Source organism: Diplotaxodon limnothrissa, linkage group LG16 (genome assembly GCF_057381915.1).
Source record: "Diplotaxodon limnothrissa isolate DT_005_m linkage group LG16, D_limnothrissa_male_GT1.1, whole genome shotgun sequence".
Classification (NCBI taxonomy): domain Eukaryota; kingdom Metazoa; phylum Chordata; class Actinopteri; order Cichliformes; family Cichlidae; genus Diplotaxodon; species Diplotaxodon limnothrissa.
The window spans coordinates 24,354,569-24,372,010 of NC_140611.1; the positions used below are offsets into that span (position 1 = coordinate 24,354,569).

The following is a 17,442-nucleotide window of genomic DNA, read 5'->3' on the forward strand; positions in this document are numbered from 1 at the left end:
GAGCTTAAACTTATGAACTCAAGAGGAACGGACAACGCACATGGTACACAAAAATCTGGAAAAGTTACGCATCCCTCCCAGCGAAGACGCGAATAATTATTAAAAGCTTTCCGTATTCCGAATAAAAGTTGTTGGCTAAAAAGCTTAGAAACTCACCACCGCACACTGCAGCTTGTCTAATCCTTGAAATGTTCCACGTTTCCCACAACGGATTGTGTTCATAAAGAGTTGGATGCTTGCAGGAGTAAAGACGTGGATTCCGCCTGCAGGGAGCTTGCTCTGGTGCCCAGTTTGAAGTCTTTCTGCTTTTTGACTCGCACAGTGACTCCATCTGTAGTGACTGTGTTCTCCGCAGCTCGCTACCCACGGCAGGCAGCCAGTTTATTATGTCCATTAAAATGCTTACCGTGTGTCCTATTCTAGTCACGCTTGTAACTGTTTTTCTGTGTCAGCACCGGTGATGTAAACCGTCTAGTCATATTGTGTTTTCATTCTATTAGGCAGGTATCCATGCTTTCTGAACAATAAATCAAAGTTTGAAGGGGGATAAAAGCCAGGCCACAGCAACACCATATCTGAAATAACTTTATTTGGAGAAAAAGACAAAGACAGTTGTCTACATTTCTGTTTTACGCTTGAGAAAATAAGTCAGTAAATCACTATTGTTATCCAGTTATCATAGATTGTAACAGATGCAGAAGCACATTTACATCTTAATAAACTTCAAAGATACTTTCATACAGACTTCGTAAAGACTATAAACTGCAGGAGTTTTCTTTTTCTGTCTATGGAAAAAAAAATCCCTTAAGTTGTGCTTGAATATCTTTACACTTTTTCCCACCCTCTCTTTTGATGGTCAGCTACCAACTATTTACATGGTCAGAAAACCTGACAGAAAATTCAAAACAATACATGTGGATTCAATCAAATAGTTACAGAAAATATTTCTCTATCACAAAAAATACAGGTCCAACACTAAGATCTCAGGGAGGCCCGAGCTTTGTCCAGGATGTCCTTTCTTATTCTTGGATAATTTGGATGAGCAGCCAGAACCTGTGAACAAAAATTAACAAGATTAACAGGACAGAAACATGTTGAAGATATAAACTATTAACATCCAAACATGTCTCACCTTATGACAGACGTCTATGGCATCGACATATCGCTTCGCTTTCAAGTAGTTAAAAGCAAGCTTGTACCCTGAAATAAAAATGGACATACATGTTAGAAATGTGAGCCTTTGAATCTTTGTCCTTAGTAACAGAGCTAGACGTGCGACTTTGACATACCAATAGTTGGGTTGGTTTGATTTCCATGTTTCCAAGCCATTTCATAGTTCAATGCAGCATCGCGGAATGACTGCTCTTTTTCCATTATATAGCCCCTATATTCATATGCTTTACTGCATGACTGGGGAAGAAAAAAATAAAATAAAATAACTGTGCAATTATAAATTTACTTAAGTCAGTTTCTGCATAACAAAGAAAAAAAGCACACAGAAAAACAGATATATATGTTAACTGCACTGTCCTCATTTCATATTTCAATAGTGACGACATTTTCAGGCTCACCTTGTTATGGGAGATGCATTTGTTTAGGAGTTCCAGGGCCATCTCGTACTTCCCTGAATGGATGTAGATGTCTGCCAGGAGTAGCCAGCTTTTCTCAAACTCATCTGCATCAGCAATGCTCCAACTCATCTTAGCTACACGTTTGAGCTGGTTCCTGGCACGAGGAGTTTGCTTTAGCATCATGTAAGCTGTTGCCATTGCCAACAAGGCTGGCACATGATCTTTCTGAATGGAAACCAGGAATATCGGTGAGACGAGATGAATCTGACAACACTGCACCACTATGCCACTTCTAATTGTTTGCACTCAAATTGTCAATGGCTTCATTTATAGTTCCATACAACAGATGACATGTATGGATGACAAGCCATTAACATTAAGCAAATATTAAATGAATACTTAGTTGGATACAGTGTAATGTACAGTGTATGTGCACAAAAGAGAGCCTGGAGAAAGAGAAGGAAGAAAAGCTTCTACTTTGGCTATAACGTCTACGAGAGAGTCATGCTGGACCTAGAACTTACTTACCTCATTGTTGGCAATATCTGTGAAAACACTGAGGGCTTTCTCTATATTGGCCTTCTGTTTAGTCACCATAAGGCAGTAGTTCTCCAGGATGCGGAGCTGTACGTGTCCACTCTGAGTCTGAGGCTTTAACTCCTTCAGCAGCTTCTCAGCTGTCCTCACAGCAAGCTGCTCTGACTCCTGCTTCTCTGTAGAGTTCCTGGAGAGCGACACCAAGCAAATGCAAATCTGTTATAACAGAAGCTTACACTGCATAGTCTAGTATTTCTTCCCTTATGTATTACATTTTCTTAATTAAGACCACTTACCCAATTTCACCATCTAATGTCTCAAATAGCTCTCCTCCAACCGTGTCATTGTCAGGGTTTAGGTAGATTTCAATCATGTTATATACAGCATTTTGGCCCCAATCATTGTCTTTTCGTGCCTTATTAAAGTGTCGCAGAGCATCATTAGGTTGTCCTGTGTACCTGACCAAAAAGCACAAGTTTAGTCATTGAGTTTGACACAAATGTTCCTGTAATCTCTGGAAGACACTGTTGTAACTTACCAAAGATGAAGTCCTCTGCAGTAGTTAAACCCAGGGTCAAATCGAGACCTTGAAGAATGTTTTTCTGCCATATCAAGAAATCTGGAGGCGTCTTCCAGCTTCCCAGCCCTTCTCATCAATTCAATAAGACGTGACAGAATGTGGTAGTTGTCTGAAAACAACACATGCAAGATATTATGGCTTCCATTTAGACAATGCCAAATCACATTTGATTTAAAAAAAAAAAAAAGAGAAAGATGGCCCTGTTATACCTGGTGTGCGTTCAAGCAGTTGCTGAAAATGGAAAACTGCTTTCTCCTTGTTCTCCTTCCTAAGCATAATGTCTGCCAACATCTAAGGACAAACATATTTAAGACACAGGTTGTTATTTATGGTTCAGAAAAAGGTTATGGTCAAAACTGTAGTGGCAAACGATCAGAACAAACCAGAGTCGCATCTTCATTAAATTGGTCATTCTTCAAAATGACGCTGCACTGCTCCTGGCATGCATCAGTCTCACCTAAAGTAAGGTACAAGCATGCCAACTCCAGCATCACCTAAGAACAGGGGAAACATTCTAATAATGAAGTCGATGTACCAACCTTACTGGTACAGTAATGACTATATACTGTAATGAGTCATTTCGCCTAGATAAACCTACCAACAACTAAGATCACAATTTAAAATTTTAAAACACTTGGGCAAGACTCAAAAGGACACCAGTGCTTGTTACCCACAGCTGCAGTAAGTACACAGAACGTTTTTGATTCAGCTGCACTGACCTTGCGATCTGTCTCACAATACACAAGAGCCTCTTTGTAGAATTTGACTGCTCTCTCATAGCCCCTCTGACTTGTGTAGTGTTTGGCGATCTCAGCACAGATCTCAGCAGCAAGTTGCTTCTGCATGGGGACAGCATCAGGCTGCTCCAACTGCATGCGTTTCAGCACTTTGGCCTGTACATCCCGAGCCTATGAACAGAACATCATCATTATGGAAATAACATCAATCAGCATCATCATTATTATTCGAAAAAAAAAGAGACAAGTCTTACAATGGTTAAGATGTTTTTGTGTGTAAAGAGGACCAAGAGAAAGCCAAATGCCTGGGCCTACTTACTCTTTGTAGTGAAAGTATAGACTCCTCTGTTTTCTCAACTTTGTTTTGGACTTTGGCTAACAGGACCAGATAACGGCAGTCGTCTGAGAGCACAGGTAGTTGATTCACTGTGTGTAAAAAATGCATAATGAAAATGGCAACAATTAGTAAAAGCATTTTCAAAAAACCAACAGAGAAATGTTTTGATTTGTTCTATAAAATCTAAGCAGTGTGGAATTTCCACAATCAACACTACCTGTATCGTCATGGCTATGGACAAAATATAATCATGACTAGGCTCTCTTGTTTATTTCACTGTTAACGTCAAGACTTCACTGTATATAAAATAGTGTGACGTCTTAAGCACCTTGTTCATGGGCCAGAGCATCATGCAGGACCCTTTCACAGCGCTCATATTGCTTCATTTTCATCAGCAGCTCTGCCAGGTCATAACGCAGGAAGTTCTGTTGCTCAGTCTTCAGGGCCTCTTCATAGTAATTTATTGCCTGTGTAAAAGCAGACTAGAGTCAACAAAAGACTGTCTCCACTTGACTTGTATTTTATCTTTTAAATAAGTTTATGACACAAACCTTGATGTAGTGATGAGTCTTCACCAGAGCCTTTCCTATCTTGCTGGCTAAAGCACCATCTTTAGGGTTCTTCTTCAGCGCTTGCTCGTAAGCCTCAATTGCTTTCTGCGGCTGAGGATAAACACACATGCAGATAAGCAGTGTTGCTTTAAGTTTTTGTAAATATTAGAAACGGCTATAAACACGTGGTAAACACTTTAGAAGCTGTTGCATGAGTAAGAGCTGTTAAAGGAAACTGAATCAAGAAACAATTTCTGATAGCCAGGTTGGGAATCTGCATTTTAACCTTCAATGATGTCATCTCACTTATCAACATAACCAAAATATGTGTAACACAAGTAATCATAGCAGGATTAAGCTGCCACCTATAAAATTATGTAGGTTACTAATCAGTTGAGCAGAGGATTAACCTGTCACTAGGATAGTCTGTTCTTTTCCTTTGTCTACCTTTAATGAAGAACTTTATGAAGAGACCAGCTGTTGTTGTTTAACTTTAAATGATAAGTGAGAGTTACGCTGCTGTTGTTAATCAGTGGTTAGTGTGTGATAATGGAGAACATGTCCTTGAAGACATTATAACACACTGAATTCAGCTGCTATTTGATGGAGGTGCGTGTGAGCTTGCAAATATCCGGTGCACCATATTCACGTTAAAAACAGTAGGGAGATGATTAGATGACTTTCTATGCTGCCAGTGATCCCTAGTGAATGTACATGAATCATGTGGTCTGAAAATACTTGATAAATTATTATGAAATTTGAGCATTACAAAAATGAGAATTACATTTCCTTTCCAGCAACAGGGATGACTATTTAGGATGACTATTTACACCCCCTCAGCCTCTGAGTCAGTTCCCTGTTTAAGTATTTAAAGATGTGATGTCCTGTGATTTTAATAATGTTATTCAAACTGTACACAATATTGTTCAAGGGATAAACTCTTGGTTCAGTAGCTCATTTCATGAGACGTGGCCTTTCCTAAACCACCTTAAAGTGGCTACCAAGCAAGGCTTTTAGGTTTTATAGCTTTAGCAATGAAGCTTTAGTAAAACTATGTTTCATCATTATGCTCAAAACTGCACAGCAAGTGCACAATCAGCCTTTTTGTTATTCTTGTTGTTCTCGAATACCTCGATTACATTAAGAACAAGCATTTTAAAGCCAAACTTGAGTTGGTTGTTATATTGTCCAAAAGACACAGATGAAACACATCTTGCACTTACTTCTTGAATCTTCATGTAGGCATCACCAAGTAAGACATACGTGTGAGAGCTGGGCAGCTTTTCTATCATTTCTCTGGAGAAAAAATAGAGGTATCATATCACATATGGCGTGCTTCATTATGCAGACAGATGTCTGTGCTGGTCTGTGATTCAGTCACACTTTACTAAGTCTCAGCTGTCAATAATAAGTATCATCTGAGACCAGTTTCAAGACTTGAGGAAACTGCTCATTTCCTTTCAGCTGAATGGCTTTGGTTGCCTTTATTTCATTTAGTTTAATCTTGTGATGTTATAAATTGTACTACAGACTTAACTTGATGACAGGTAGCAGCTGTTTTCGGAAGATATTACAAGGTTATGTCATCAATCAACTTAAACTACTTCAACTATTTCTCTTTAAAAATTCACATTGTGTTTCAGATAGTATGTGTCTTCATATATTAAACTAATGCCTAATATTTCTGTATTTTGCTCACTGGAGTCCAGATTTAGTGCTCACCTGTAACAGCTTGCATACAGGCGTTTCTCTTTTCTGTGGTTCAGATATATGTCTGCCATTTTCTCCTTAGCTTGGATGTAATAGGGCTGCTCCGGGGTAATATTTCTGAGCATACTCAGTGCCAGTTCTGTGTCACCACGCAGCAAAGCCAGGTCCGCATTAGCAATAGTGACTCGTAGCTCCTCAGGTGTTCCTGAAAACTCATTGATGGCATCCTGCATCACTTTTGCTGCTTCATGCTGAAATATGAAATCCATTCATGAGCTTATACTGAATTCTTCCATTTTTTGGTGTATGTTGAAACCCAAAGTAAGTGCACCAGCTTTGACTAGCCAGTCAAAATACACTATTTTACCTGTTCTTCATTGAGCCAAAGGGCCTCAGCTAATTCCAAGAAGACAGAGACACAGTCCGCAGAGCTCAGTTCTGACTTCTTGTTTTTGGACTTGGACGAGGATCCAGCTCTGCGGACACCTGGAAGATTCATGGCTATCTGCAATGTCTGAATAGCCTCAGTAAGCTCACCTGTTTTCTTCTTAGTCTGAGCTTTGATCAGGTGATACAGTGGGTGGTCTCGAATCTGGAATTGGAAAAAATTCAAGACTCCTTACTGTCATTATGCATGCATAAAAAAAATCAAGGCAATACTTCAACACTTCATATCCTATGACTGCTAGTGACAACGGCTTGCTTCATAAATATATAAGTTATTATAAAAATAGAACATTAATTATCTGGCAGCGGGTCAAATAAGCCATTGAAACAGTGTATTATACAGATTTAGCTGCAAATAAAACTGTGGTGTTGATGGTGATTTTACCTCAAAGTTATGGCTGAGGCAGAGTTCAAGGGACTGAGAGCACAGCCTCACGTTACCCTGCAGTAGATGGATCTGTGCCATTAACAGATGAGCATCTGCATGAGAAGGACACTGGTCCAGGCAGTGTTGTAAAGTACTCTGAGCAGCATCAATGTCCCCTGAATGAACACAGAAGCAATGTAATTTAAAAAGCTATCTAAGAAAAGTAAACACAAATATTTTAACTGCGGTACTCACCTGACTGATATTTAACTTTGGCAAGCAAGAACACTGCTTGAAGGAGACCTGGCACAATTTTTACTACTTTATCCAACACAGTAGCACAGTGCTGGAGCTGAGGAGCAGCAGGTTGGCCTGGAGCAGGAGGCTTTGGCAAAAAAATAAAAAGTTTGTTTTTAAATGTATTGTTTTTTTTTTAATTTTAAGCCTCATTATTATATTCTTAGAATCCATATCTGTACCCATGTATCTATTTTGGGAATGCACAAACTTGAGGCAAAGAATTCACATAAACATTTGTAGGACACACAAACATCCTGTCCCTTATGATTCTTCCAGCTGTACCTTGGCAGGGCAGAGGGCAAGATATTCTTTGACAATCTCCAACAGGAAGTCAGGATTCAGTTTCTCTAGGTACTCTACTCCAAGAGGCAGCCCATGTAAGGAGGAGAAGTGTGCATCCACTGCATCATTCAGCAAGTTGGTGACCTCTTCCTGTGACCGGTGGCGTTTCATTGCCAGCACAGCACGTAGGTATAATAATTCCTTTAACACATATATATTTTTTAAAGAACGAAAGAGAAATAGATATAAATGAACAGAAAGTACTGCAAAAAACTGACAAGAGTACAAGATGAATAAGAGGCATCACTGTGAAATTAAACAGTCACTCTGGAAAACAGTGAAAAGTCACTGAAAGACCCAATGAAGCCGCCGTTGCTTATCCTGCCAGAAGCCAAAACATTTGACCAGAATTTGCGTATTCCTGCAGAAAAAAATCCTACCGCTGATTTTCCAATAGATTGTTGAAACTCTGTCAGAAATTCCAACTGTTGTTCTGCATCTTCAAGATTTCCCTCTATCAGCTGGCAATGAATCATACCTAATTAAGGGGAAAAAAGTTATTTCCAAAGATATTTTTGAAATCTGTGACATACTGATCCAAATTAACATACAGAAAAATAATCTGAACACATTACCAGTCAAAGCAGAAACACTACTGTGATCCCTGTTGGTAAAAGGAGTCTTATACCACTTCATTGCCTCCTTGATTCTGCCCTGAAGCACCATCTGGTAGCCCAGCTCTGTGGCTAAGTCAGAATCCCCTTGTGCCAGAGAAAAGGCTCTTTCCACCATTCTGAAAGTCTGCTCAATCACTTTCTCATTTCGTCCACACTGTAATGATAATAATTAAAGAACAAGCCAACAAAGTGCTGTAATTCAATTAAATTATACCATTGTGATTTTAGAAAGAACGCTGAAAGTTGTCTTACAACCCGAGTGAAGGCCAGAGACATTTGGTAAAAAAGCTCAGGGTTGCGTGGCTCCAAAATCTCCAAGCTACTGATGAGGTTTGAAAGATGCTTTACTGACTGGGGACATAAAAACAATTTATACAAACTAATGAAAACAAATAGTTTATCTGTATTTGTGTCCAATTTCTGCAATATGAAATGAAAGTATGAATGTGTGAAAATGTGTAAGTTCTACCTCGATAATATTGCCGTCTCGGCATAAAGAATGCAGGGCTAACATCCGAAGTGCCTCCAGGTTATTTTTATCTTTCTGTAAAAGCCTGAAACATGACACAAGGAGATGTGAATAAAGTCCATCTCCTACACTTAATAAGGTTGGACTTCTTTTATTCGTAGTAATAGAATATCTGATACTGCTGCAGTAGTGTGTTGAGCTCCCAGGCAAATAACATTAAAGATAAAAAGACTTGTGAAGGCGTTTGAAGGATGTAATGAATACTGTTTGCTGCCTGCACCCCTCCCATTTCATAACATCACAGTTAAGGCACCACAGAGGCTCAGAACATGGTGCAACCTGAGAAATCACTCTTCCTCCTGTTCTGTAAACCTGAACCGCAACTCCTTGGAATTGTATGTCTTTCCAACACTTTGGCTCAAAGGACTTTTTATACTATGTGCCACTTGCTAAAGTCCAGGGGGGGTGGGGAGTGGGGGGCAAGCACAAACAATGGCTTAGTCAGTGTGCACTGGTTTGAGGCATCACGTTGGTGTTTCATTTGCACTTGAATGCTGAGCCATTTGTAAAGGCAAACTGTGTTTTCTTATATGCCTGGTGATTATAAATTTTATTGCACTTCCTGATCTTACAGAGATAATACCATTTTTTTTTAAGAAAAAGAAAAGAAATGAGCAGAAATAAGCTTGCAAAACAAAATGAAAGACTATTCCTACATTTGATTTGGGAGAAAGCTCTGAACTAGCTTAATCACCTGTGTGCTACATCTATGGTTTGGTCCCAGTCTTGTAGGCTCAGCAGCAGTTTCATTTTCTTGGTGAGAGCAGGTAAAAACACAGGGAAGCTCACAATCACTTGGTTAATGATCTCCAATGCTCCAGAGTAGATCTGGTGATATTCACAGTATTGTGCCTGGGATACATGAAGCATCACTGAGTGGTTAAAATCACTAGAATCATTACTAATGAGTAATCACAAACAACAATCTGTCAAATGAATAACTAAAATAATGATACAATAAGTAATGTTAGATTTACAGGGCCTGTAAGAACAACTAGAGAAACAATAACATGCTAACATATGTAGCTGTGGTTAAGGAAGACTATGTAATGTGGATCTGTATTTCCCATGTCACCTTTCCCATCATGGCGAAAACATCTGCTCTCTCTTTCAGTCCCTCATCAAAGTATTTCCCAGCCTTTCTGGCGTAGGCATCTTTACCAGATGTCACATCTATCCAGGCTTTGAGGATTAATCCCTAAAGAATACGTATCAGTCCACATTTGACAAACGTGCAAACACTTATCAGGCTTAAATGTTTTATAAAAATTGAAGAGTAATGCTGATTTCTCAAACTGAAACAATAACTAAATAAATAGATATGTCGATCTCACCTCTTTCGAGCCATTGGAAAGTTTGATCATTCTCTCTGTGTACTCTCTTGCCTTATCATTTCGCCCTAATAGCCAAAGAAAGGTGCCAGCATAGTACAGACTCTTGGGAGGTGCACTTTTACGATCCTCTTTTACCTTAGCATCAAGTTCTTGAATAACTTCTCTGTCTGGGAACACAAAGAGACACATAAGACTGGAAGCACTTGTTGGCAATCCATTTCCACAAGAATCCATGGAAAAATAAATGGATGGTGTGAAAATGTTGTCTTACCTGGGTTTGTCTTTTTTTTCTCTGCATATACAAGAGCCATTAATGTGCAGAGAGAGAGCTCTCGATGATCTCTTATAGTGTCCAGTTCTACCTTAGCTTCTTGAATTTGATCTGTAAACAAATAATGACAGAAATGCACTAATGAGAGGCAACAAATCCGACCTGAAAACGTTTAATTAGATTTTTTTCGAGCCTACCTTGCATGAGGTTACCGTATGCGTGAAAGAAAGTATAGACAGCATCATTGCTGTACTTCTTTTGAGCAGCCGCTGCAGCGTTCACCGCGTGATTGAAATACTTCTCATAGCAATAGTACTTAATCAGAGCCTGTGGAAAAGCATACGGAGGACACCGTGGTGTCAGCAAAAGCGGTTTGTAAACCATTTTCCAACTAGCAGACCAAATATCAAATGCTAACTAAAATAGATAGCTCCTCTGTTAGCTAGTAAGCGCAACGGCATTAAACGTTAGCCGGTGCAAATGCTGTTATCACTGTTGAACTTTTTGGACAGAGATATACGTCAACCACACGTTATACATGTTACTTATGTTTCGTATCTTAGCTTAAATACGCCATTCACTTTCATTTGAAGCCTTGGACGGTGTAGCATTTATCGAATTTGCTTACCAGGGTTGTCTCTTCATCCTCCATGTTCGCTTCAAGTGGCAACAGTAACAGACTTCAGTATATCAGTTGGAAATGATCGGGAACTACACTTTATTTTAGGGTAAAAAGGATGTTATTGTACTGTTAGTTTGGGTTTTCGCCATCTTGCACTAACGCATTTACTGTTGCCTGGTAACTTAGGAGCGTGGCGAAATGAAAGGTAATTAATCCCTACTTTATTTCTGCCAGGCATTATTTTAGTCCACAGCTTCTTGTTTTTCCTTAGCATTCTAAAGTAAGAAACAGATCAAAAGCCTTACATTGTTCATATCCATTTTGCAATTTAAAAAGTATTTTTAAGAAAAGTCTTTCGGGCGACGACTGGCAAAGTACCAAAGGTATCTAGGGCGTGTATGAAGCCTTACAGACAATACTCAGGGTAATGAAAACACACTTTTAACGCCATTTTCACGTTTTGGACTCGGTATTTCCCCTTTTGTATCTCAAGGTGGCGCAATCGTCCCTTTTATAAAAAGTGATCTATTCTGCTGCCACTAGTATAAGCAAATTAACATAAGCTGAGTTTGTTCCAGTAAGTGTCAAAATATTTTGAACTGCAATTTTAAAAATATCACATACCAGTTTCACCACTTATTTAGTTGGTCCCACCTTCGAAGCTGTGCGTTTGAAGAAAAAAAAAATAGAGCATGTGAAATGTAAAATAAGTTTAACCTACTTTGAATACATGGAAATGATGTGTGCGAGCTCCATGGATTGAATTACATTTTGATGTTACAGCTTAGGTTAATGCGGGTGTTGTGTGTGGCTGGCCTTCTTTTTGCTAGATCTTTACAGTTTTCCTTCACAGTTTTACATCAATTAAGGCTAATCTTAAAGTCTTACCAATTGTATTATTATTATTTGTGTATTATAAACTATAATTGTTCAGCTCATGCTAAAATTTCTCACCCATTAGCACATTTTTACTAAGTTTACTCTCTGCAATAAAAACACGCACATGCACACAGTGATAATTGGTGGCCCAGTGTTATGCAACACTATTCATCAGCTGTATGTAAGTATGCAGTGTTGAATCCACGGCAGGAGCATGGGTGCAACTGTTCCAAGAGAGACCTTTCCATGCCTTGTCAGATACTGTTTAGCACTGACTCTGGCACATAATCATTACTCTCTACAGCACACATCAATGGTAGAGTAAATCAGGTTGGTATTGAGCTCTGTGCATGTGCAGCAATGGGAAATGTCTGTGTAGTGCACCACACAGTTTTATTCACAGAGATTATTTAACACAAATGCTAAACAATTTTACCAAGAATTTAGCATCTATTGTTATTAATAGTACCTTTTGTTATTGTATAAATCCAAACAAAGCATATAGAATTGATAGTAATATTGTAATTGCACTTACATGGTAGAAAGTTGAGGTGTTGTACTTAGCAAAGAGCAATAAATACTGCATGTGTTGTTGCACATCCAGAGAATGCATCTAAAAACCTATTAGTGAAAGACGACGGAATATGGACCCCCTGGGATATGCTGCTATAGCATTCTAATGGCTGTATCCATTGTGGTTTGTACAGACCATTATTGATCAAAGCACCATGCCCACTAATACAAGCAGCTCACTTGCTAATGAGCCCTTTATTTCTTTTTCCACAAGTGTTAAGAAAAAAAGTTGCCTGAAATTTGATGATTGCTTTGCACTTATATGCATGCACTCTTTCCACCGCTTGAGTTATAGAACTCTGGCCTACAGATTGTATTTTATGTTCTGTTATGTTTCTTGAGGTAGCAGTCTGATTGAGGGTAGTGGTGACGTCAACACGGTGCTTCCCAGTATATTTTAAAGGCAATAAAATATTTTTAGACCTGAATACGTTTAATGCAATTGTTGTTTGGAGCAACATTGTACAAATGTATATGAAAATGTATATGAAAATGTTTCAACAATACTAAAAAAATAACAGTCTGAGAAATGTTATTGGTATTCTCATTATATAGACATTAACTAGCAGAAGGCGTTGTTTGATCCTTTTACTTTAGATACTATATCATGCGTACTAAAAATATAGGAATTGCTTTTGAAATATTAACATATATCCCACAAATGTCAAAATTTCAAAATCCTGAAGATCAGTCTAATTTGAGCAGGAAGGCATAGCTCAGTTGTTTTGTGGTTGACATATTGTAGAAAACGAAATAAATTATTGATATTGAAGCCTGCTTTGAGTGGCCATCAAAGGTTAGTGTGGGTGATCTCTGCCTATACAGCTTACTAGGGCTACCTGTTCTAATGGTCATCCAAACACGTCCTTATTGATATACACGGCCAGTCAAAAGTTTGGACACCCCTTCTCATTATATCTTTTTTTTTTTTTCATTTTTACTACTTTCTCCATTTTAGATACATACTGAAGACATTAAATGAAGCAAGATATATGGAATTATGTAGCAAAGAAAAAATGATAAATAACTCTAAATATGTTTTATATTTGAGATTCCTGAAAATAGCCACCCTTTGCTTGGTTGGCAGTGCTGCAAACCCTTGGCCTTCTGTCAATGAGCTTCATGATGTAGTCATCTGAAATCATTTTCACTTCATGGGTGTGCCTTATCAGGGTTCATTTGTGGACTTTCTTGCCTTCTCAATGGGGCTGGGACAATCAGTTGTGTTGTGCAGAAGTTGGGTTGGTACACAGCTGACAGCCCTATTTGACAATTGTTAGAATTCATATTATGGCAAGAACCAATCAGCTAAGTAAAAAGAAACAACAGTCCATCATTACTTTAAGAACTGAATGTCAGTCACTCTTGAAAATTGCTAAAACTTTGAATGTGTCCCCAAGTGCAGTCACCAAACCATCGAGCGCTATGACGAAACTCACATGAGGACCGCCCCAGAAAAGGAAGACAAAGAGTAAGCTCTGCTGCTGAGGATAAATTTGTCTGAGTCACCAGCCTCAGAAATTGCAAATTAACAGCACCTCAGATTAGAGCCCAGATAAACGCCACACAGAGTTTCAGTAGCAGACACATCTCTACATCAACTATTCAGAGGAGACTGAATCAGGCCTTCATGATCAAATAGCTGCTAAGAAACCACTACTAAGGCAAAGCAACAAGCAGAAGAGATCTGAGAATGGAATCTACAATATGTCATGGAACGTAAGAAAAACCATTAAATGAGAAGGTGTGTCCGAACTTTTGACTGGTAGTGTATATTAAGGTGTCAGAACCTATCATTAAGAATACAGGGGACCTTGTAAAATGTCATCTTTAAGAATCCAGCATAAATATTGCTTTAAAAACCCTTAATATAGACCCAGAATCCAAGTATATTGTAAACACGTGGTCGTAGTTGGCATCTTCACCTGTGTGGGCACTACTGAAGAAGTATGGCATTTACTTAAAGTAGAGCAGGAAGTGTAGTGACAAGACTCCAGAGAAACCCAGAGAGAGAGAGTCCATATGTGGTGAACAGACATTGCGAAAGTGATTCAGCCTGGGTTTGACATCAAGCTTGTTCTTTCTTTGATGAATAAAGAAAATGTGGCAGGATTTTGGACATTATGTTCAAAGAACAAAATTTGTCATTCACCATCTTGTCAGCTATAGTATGAAGCACTGTCTTGTATTACGCTGCTCTGTCTAGGAGCCAGGCCAACATGTTTGGAAGTATCTTTCGCCTGGCCCAACTTTGGCTGGGAAACTCTTAAGGTTCTTTGTTATTTGAAAACTTTAAGTGGGTGCATAAAAAGTATGTTCTGGCATACTCTTCTTTAAGTTTTGTTTCAGAAGTAAGAGGGACTTAATAGTGTGTCTAGAGATGCTTCCATGTGTCTAATTGCTTTTAAAATCTGCCAACTCCTGCAAAGGTGAGATGCTTGGTGGACAAACTAAGAGTCTTCCTGTCTTCAGTTGGACTAGTTCCTTGGGTGAGTAATGAACATTTCCTGAAGGTTACTTTTAGACTGCTGAATAGCTTGCACAGGACCAGTTGGAAAGTTCTGAATAAACATTTGGGTTGATCTTTTACTTTTCCATTGACCATAGGATGTAGAGCAAATGGTGCTTTGGTACAATCTCTTAGAGCTGATCATACCTTATAGCAGTAGCGCAAAGATTATGTGAGGTGCCTTTGAGATAAGCGTACAAGTTTTGTGCTTATCTCATGGACTCTCATGGACATTAGTGAGCTGAGGTTCTTAGAAAATGTTGCATTAACCACTGTATTCCAATATTTAATAGTAGCTTGATAACTGTACCAGTAGGCAGCACGGTGGCATGGTGGTTAGCACTGTTGCCGCACAGCAAGAAGGTCCTGAGTTCAATTCCACCATCAGGCCGGGGTCTTTCTGTGTGGAGTTTGCATGTTCTCCCCGTGTTTGCGTGGGTTCCCTCCGGGTACTCCGGCTTCCTCCCACCGTCCAAAGACATGCAGTTTGTGGGGATAGGTTAATTGGAAAATCCAAATTGTCACTAGGTGTGAATGTGCGAGTGAATGTGAGTATGAATGGTTGTCTGTCCTTGTGTGTTAGCCCTGTGACAGACTGGCGACCTGTCCAGGGTATACCCCGCCTCTCGCCCTACGACAGCTGGGATTGGCTCCAGCGCCCCCCGCGACCCTGAAAAGGAAAAGCGGTAGCGAATGGATGGATGGATGGATAACTGTACCAATTTCTGTGTTTATGTAACCACATACAGGGAGTGCAGAATTATTAGGCAAATGAGTATTTTGTCCACATCATCCTCTTCATGCATGTTGTCTTACTCCAAGCTGTATAGGCTCGAAAGCCTACTACCAATTAAGCATATTAAAGAAGGGCATCAAAAAAGCCAAACACCATTACAAAAAGAAGGTAGAAGAACACTTCTCCAACTCCAACCCCCGACGCATGTGGCAAGGACTCCAGACCATTACAGACTACAGGACCACCAAACCCTCCCCCGCATCCTCTGAGGAGCCTCCGTACTAAGACCACCAGGTACCGGAACAGCTTCTTCCCCACAGCTGTCAGACTCCTGAACTCTGCCTCCTGACATCTGACCCACGTTAAACTCATGGACTGAACATACACACACCCACAATGGACAACTGTACCCTCAAACACACAATAATAACATGGACTGAACCACCACTCACAACCACTAGCACTTTATATAGCCTCTGTAGAAACTATCTACACCCTCACTTATCTTAACTGCACTACTGTATAGCTCTGTGTAAATAATCATTCTGTACATTCGATAATCTTTAATCCTACAACTGTTTACAACTTGCACAGTTCCCATTTCTGTATAGCTGTGTATCTCAGATTCTGTAAAGTTATTTATTTCATATTCTGTATAGTTTTTCATATTTATATCCTGTTCATAGCCTGTACATAGCTTGTACTCACTACAGCCTGTACATACTTATAGTTATAGAATATTCACAACATACTTCATACCGTGTACATTATAACATACCATAATAGACCCATTTCTGTAATATACTCACATATCTATATTATTGCTAATATATATTGTAATATATCTATATCACTAAAGCATTTCTGGATGGATGCAAACTGCATTTCGTTGCCCTGTACCTGTGCTTGTGCAATGACAATAAAGTTGAATTCTATTCTATTCTATTCTATTCTATTCTATTCTATTCTATTCTATTAGGTGATGTGCATCTCTGTAATGAGAAGGGGTGTGGTCTAATGACATCAACACCCTATATCAGGTGTGCATAATTATTAGGCAACGTCCTTTCCTTTGGCAAAATGGGTCAAAAGAAGGACTTGACAGGCTCAGAAAAGTCAAAAATAGTGAGATATCTTGCAGAGGGATGCAGCAGTCTCAAAATTGCAAAGCTTCTGAAGCGTGATCATCGAACAATCAAGCGTTTCATTCAAAATAGTCAACAGGGTTGCAAGAAGCGTGTGGAAAAACCAAGGCACAAAATAACTGCCCATGAACTGAGAAAAGTCAAGCAGCTGCCAAGATGCCACTTGCCACCAGTTTGGCCATATTTCAGAGCTGCAACATCACTGGAGTGCCCAAAAGCACAAGGTGTGCAATACTCAGAGACATGGCCAAGGTAAGAAAGGCTGAAAGACGACCACCACTGAACAAGACACACAAGCTGAAACGTCAAGACTGGGCCAAGAAATATCTCAAGACTGGTTTTTCTAAGGTTTTATGGACTGATGAAATGAGAGCGAGTCTTGATGGGCCAGATGGATGGGCCCGTGGCTGGATTGGTAAAGGGCAGAGAGCTCCAGTCCGACTCAGACGCCAGCAAGGTGGAGGTGGAGTACTGGTTTGGGCTGGTATCATCAAAGATGAGCTTGTGGGGCCTTTTCGGGTTGAGGATGGAGTCAAGCTCAACTCCCAGTCCTACTGCCAGTTTCTGGACAACACCTTCTTCAAGCAGTGGTACAGGAAGAGGTCTGCATCCTTCAAGAAAAATATGATTTTCATGCAGGACAATGCTCCATCACACGCGTCCAAGTACTCCACAGCGTGGCTGGCAAGAAAGGGTATAAAAGAAGAAAAACTAATGACATGGCCACCTTGTTCACCTGATCTGAACC

The 17,442-nt window shown here is 39.5% G+C and overlaps 1 protein-coding gene across 1 annotated transcript; it reads right to left on the reverse strand.

The window, feature by feature from the left end:
• Positions 1–925: 925 nt before the first annotated feature.
• On the reverse strand, positions 926–10,895 carry ttc21b (tetratricopeptide repeat domain 21B). The gene is made up of 29 exons (XM_085374152.1): positions 10,859–10,895; positions 10,428–10,557; positions 10,231–10,341; positions 9,960–10,126; positions 9,701–9,823; positions 9,320–9,477; positions 8,566–8,650; positions 8,349–8,447; positions 8,055–8,250; positions 7,860–7,957; positions 7,420–7,620; positions 7,093–7,222; positions 6,856–7,013; positions 6,391–6,615; positions 6,036–6,274; positions 5,537–5,609; positions 4,314–4,424; positions 4,091–4,229; positions 3,745–3,851; positions 3,408–3,596; positions 3,072–3,182; positions 2,898–2,979; positions 2,647–2,797; positions 2,405–2,566; positions 2,100–2,295; positions 1,572–1,796; positions 1,290–1,410; positions 1,133–1,200; positions 926–1,053 (listed from the first exon to the last, which is right to left on the reverse strand). Exons 1-29 carry the CDS (start codon positions 10,880–10,882, stop codon positions 976–978), a joined length of 3,957 nt encoding a protein of 1,318 aa, XP_085230278.1. The 5' UTR covers positions 10,883–10,895; the 3' UTR covers positions 926–975.
• Positions 10,896–17,442: the final 6,547 nt, after the last annotated feature.

Excerpts from the sequence above, each read along its gene's own strand:
- ttc21b (XM_085374152.1), bottom strand. The coding sequence starts at position 10,882 with ATGGAGGATGAAGAGACAACCCTG. Across the intron at positions 10,558-10,858 it reads AGGATGAAGAGACAACCCTG|GCTCTGATTAAGTACTATTG; the intron begins GTAAGCAAATTC and ends GCTTTTCCACAG. Across the intron at positions 3,183-3,407 it reads ATTGTGAGACAGATCGCAAG|GTGATGCTGGAGTTGGCATG; the intron begins GTCAGTGCAGCT and ends CCCTGTTCTTAG.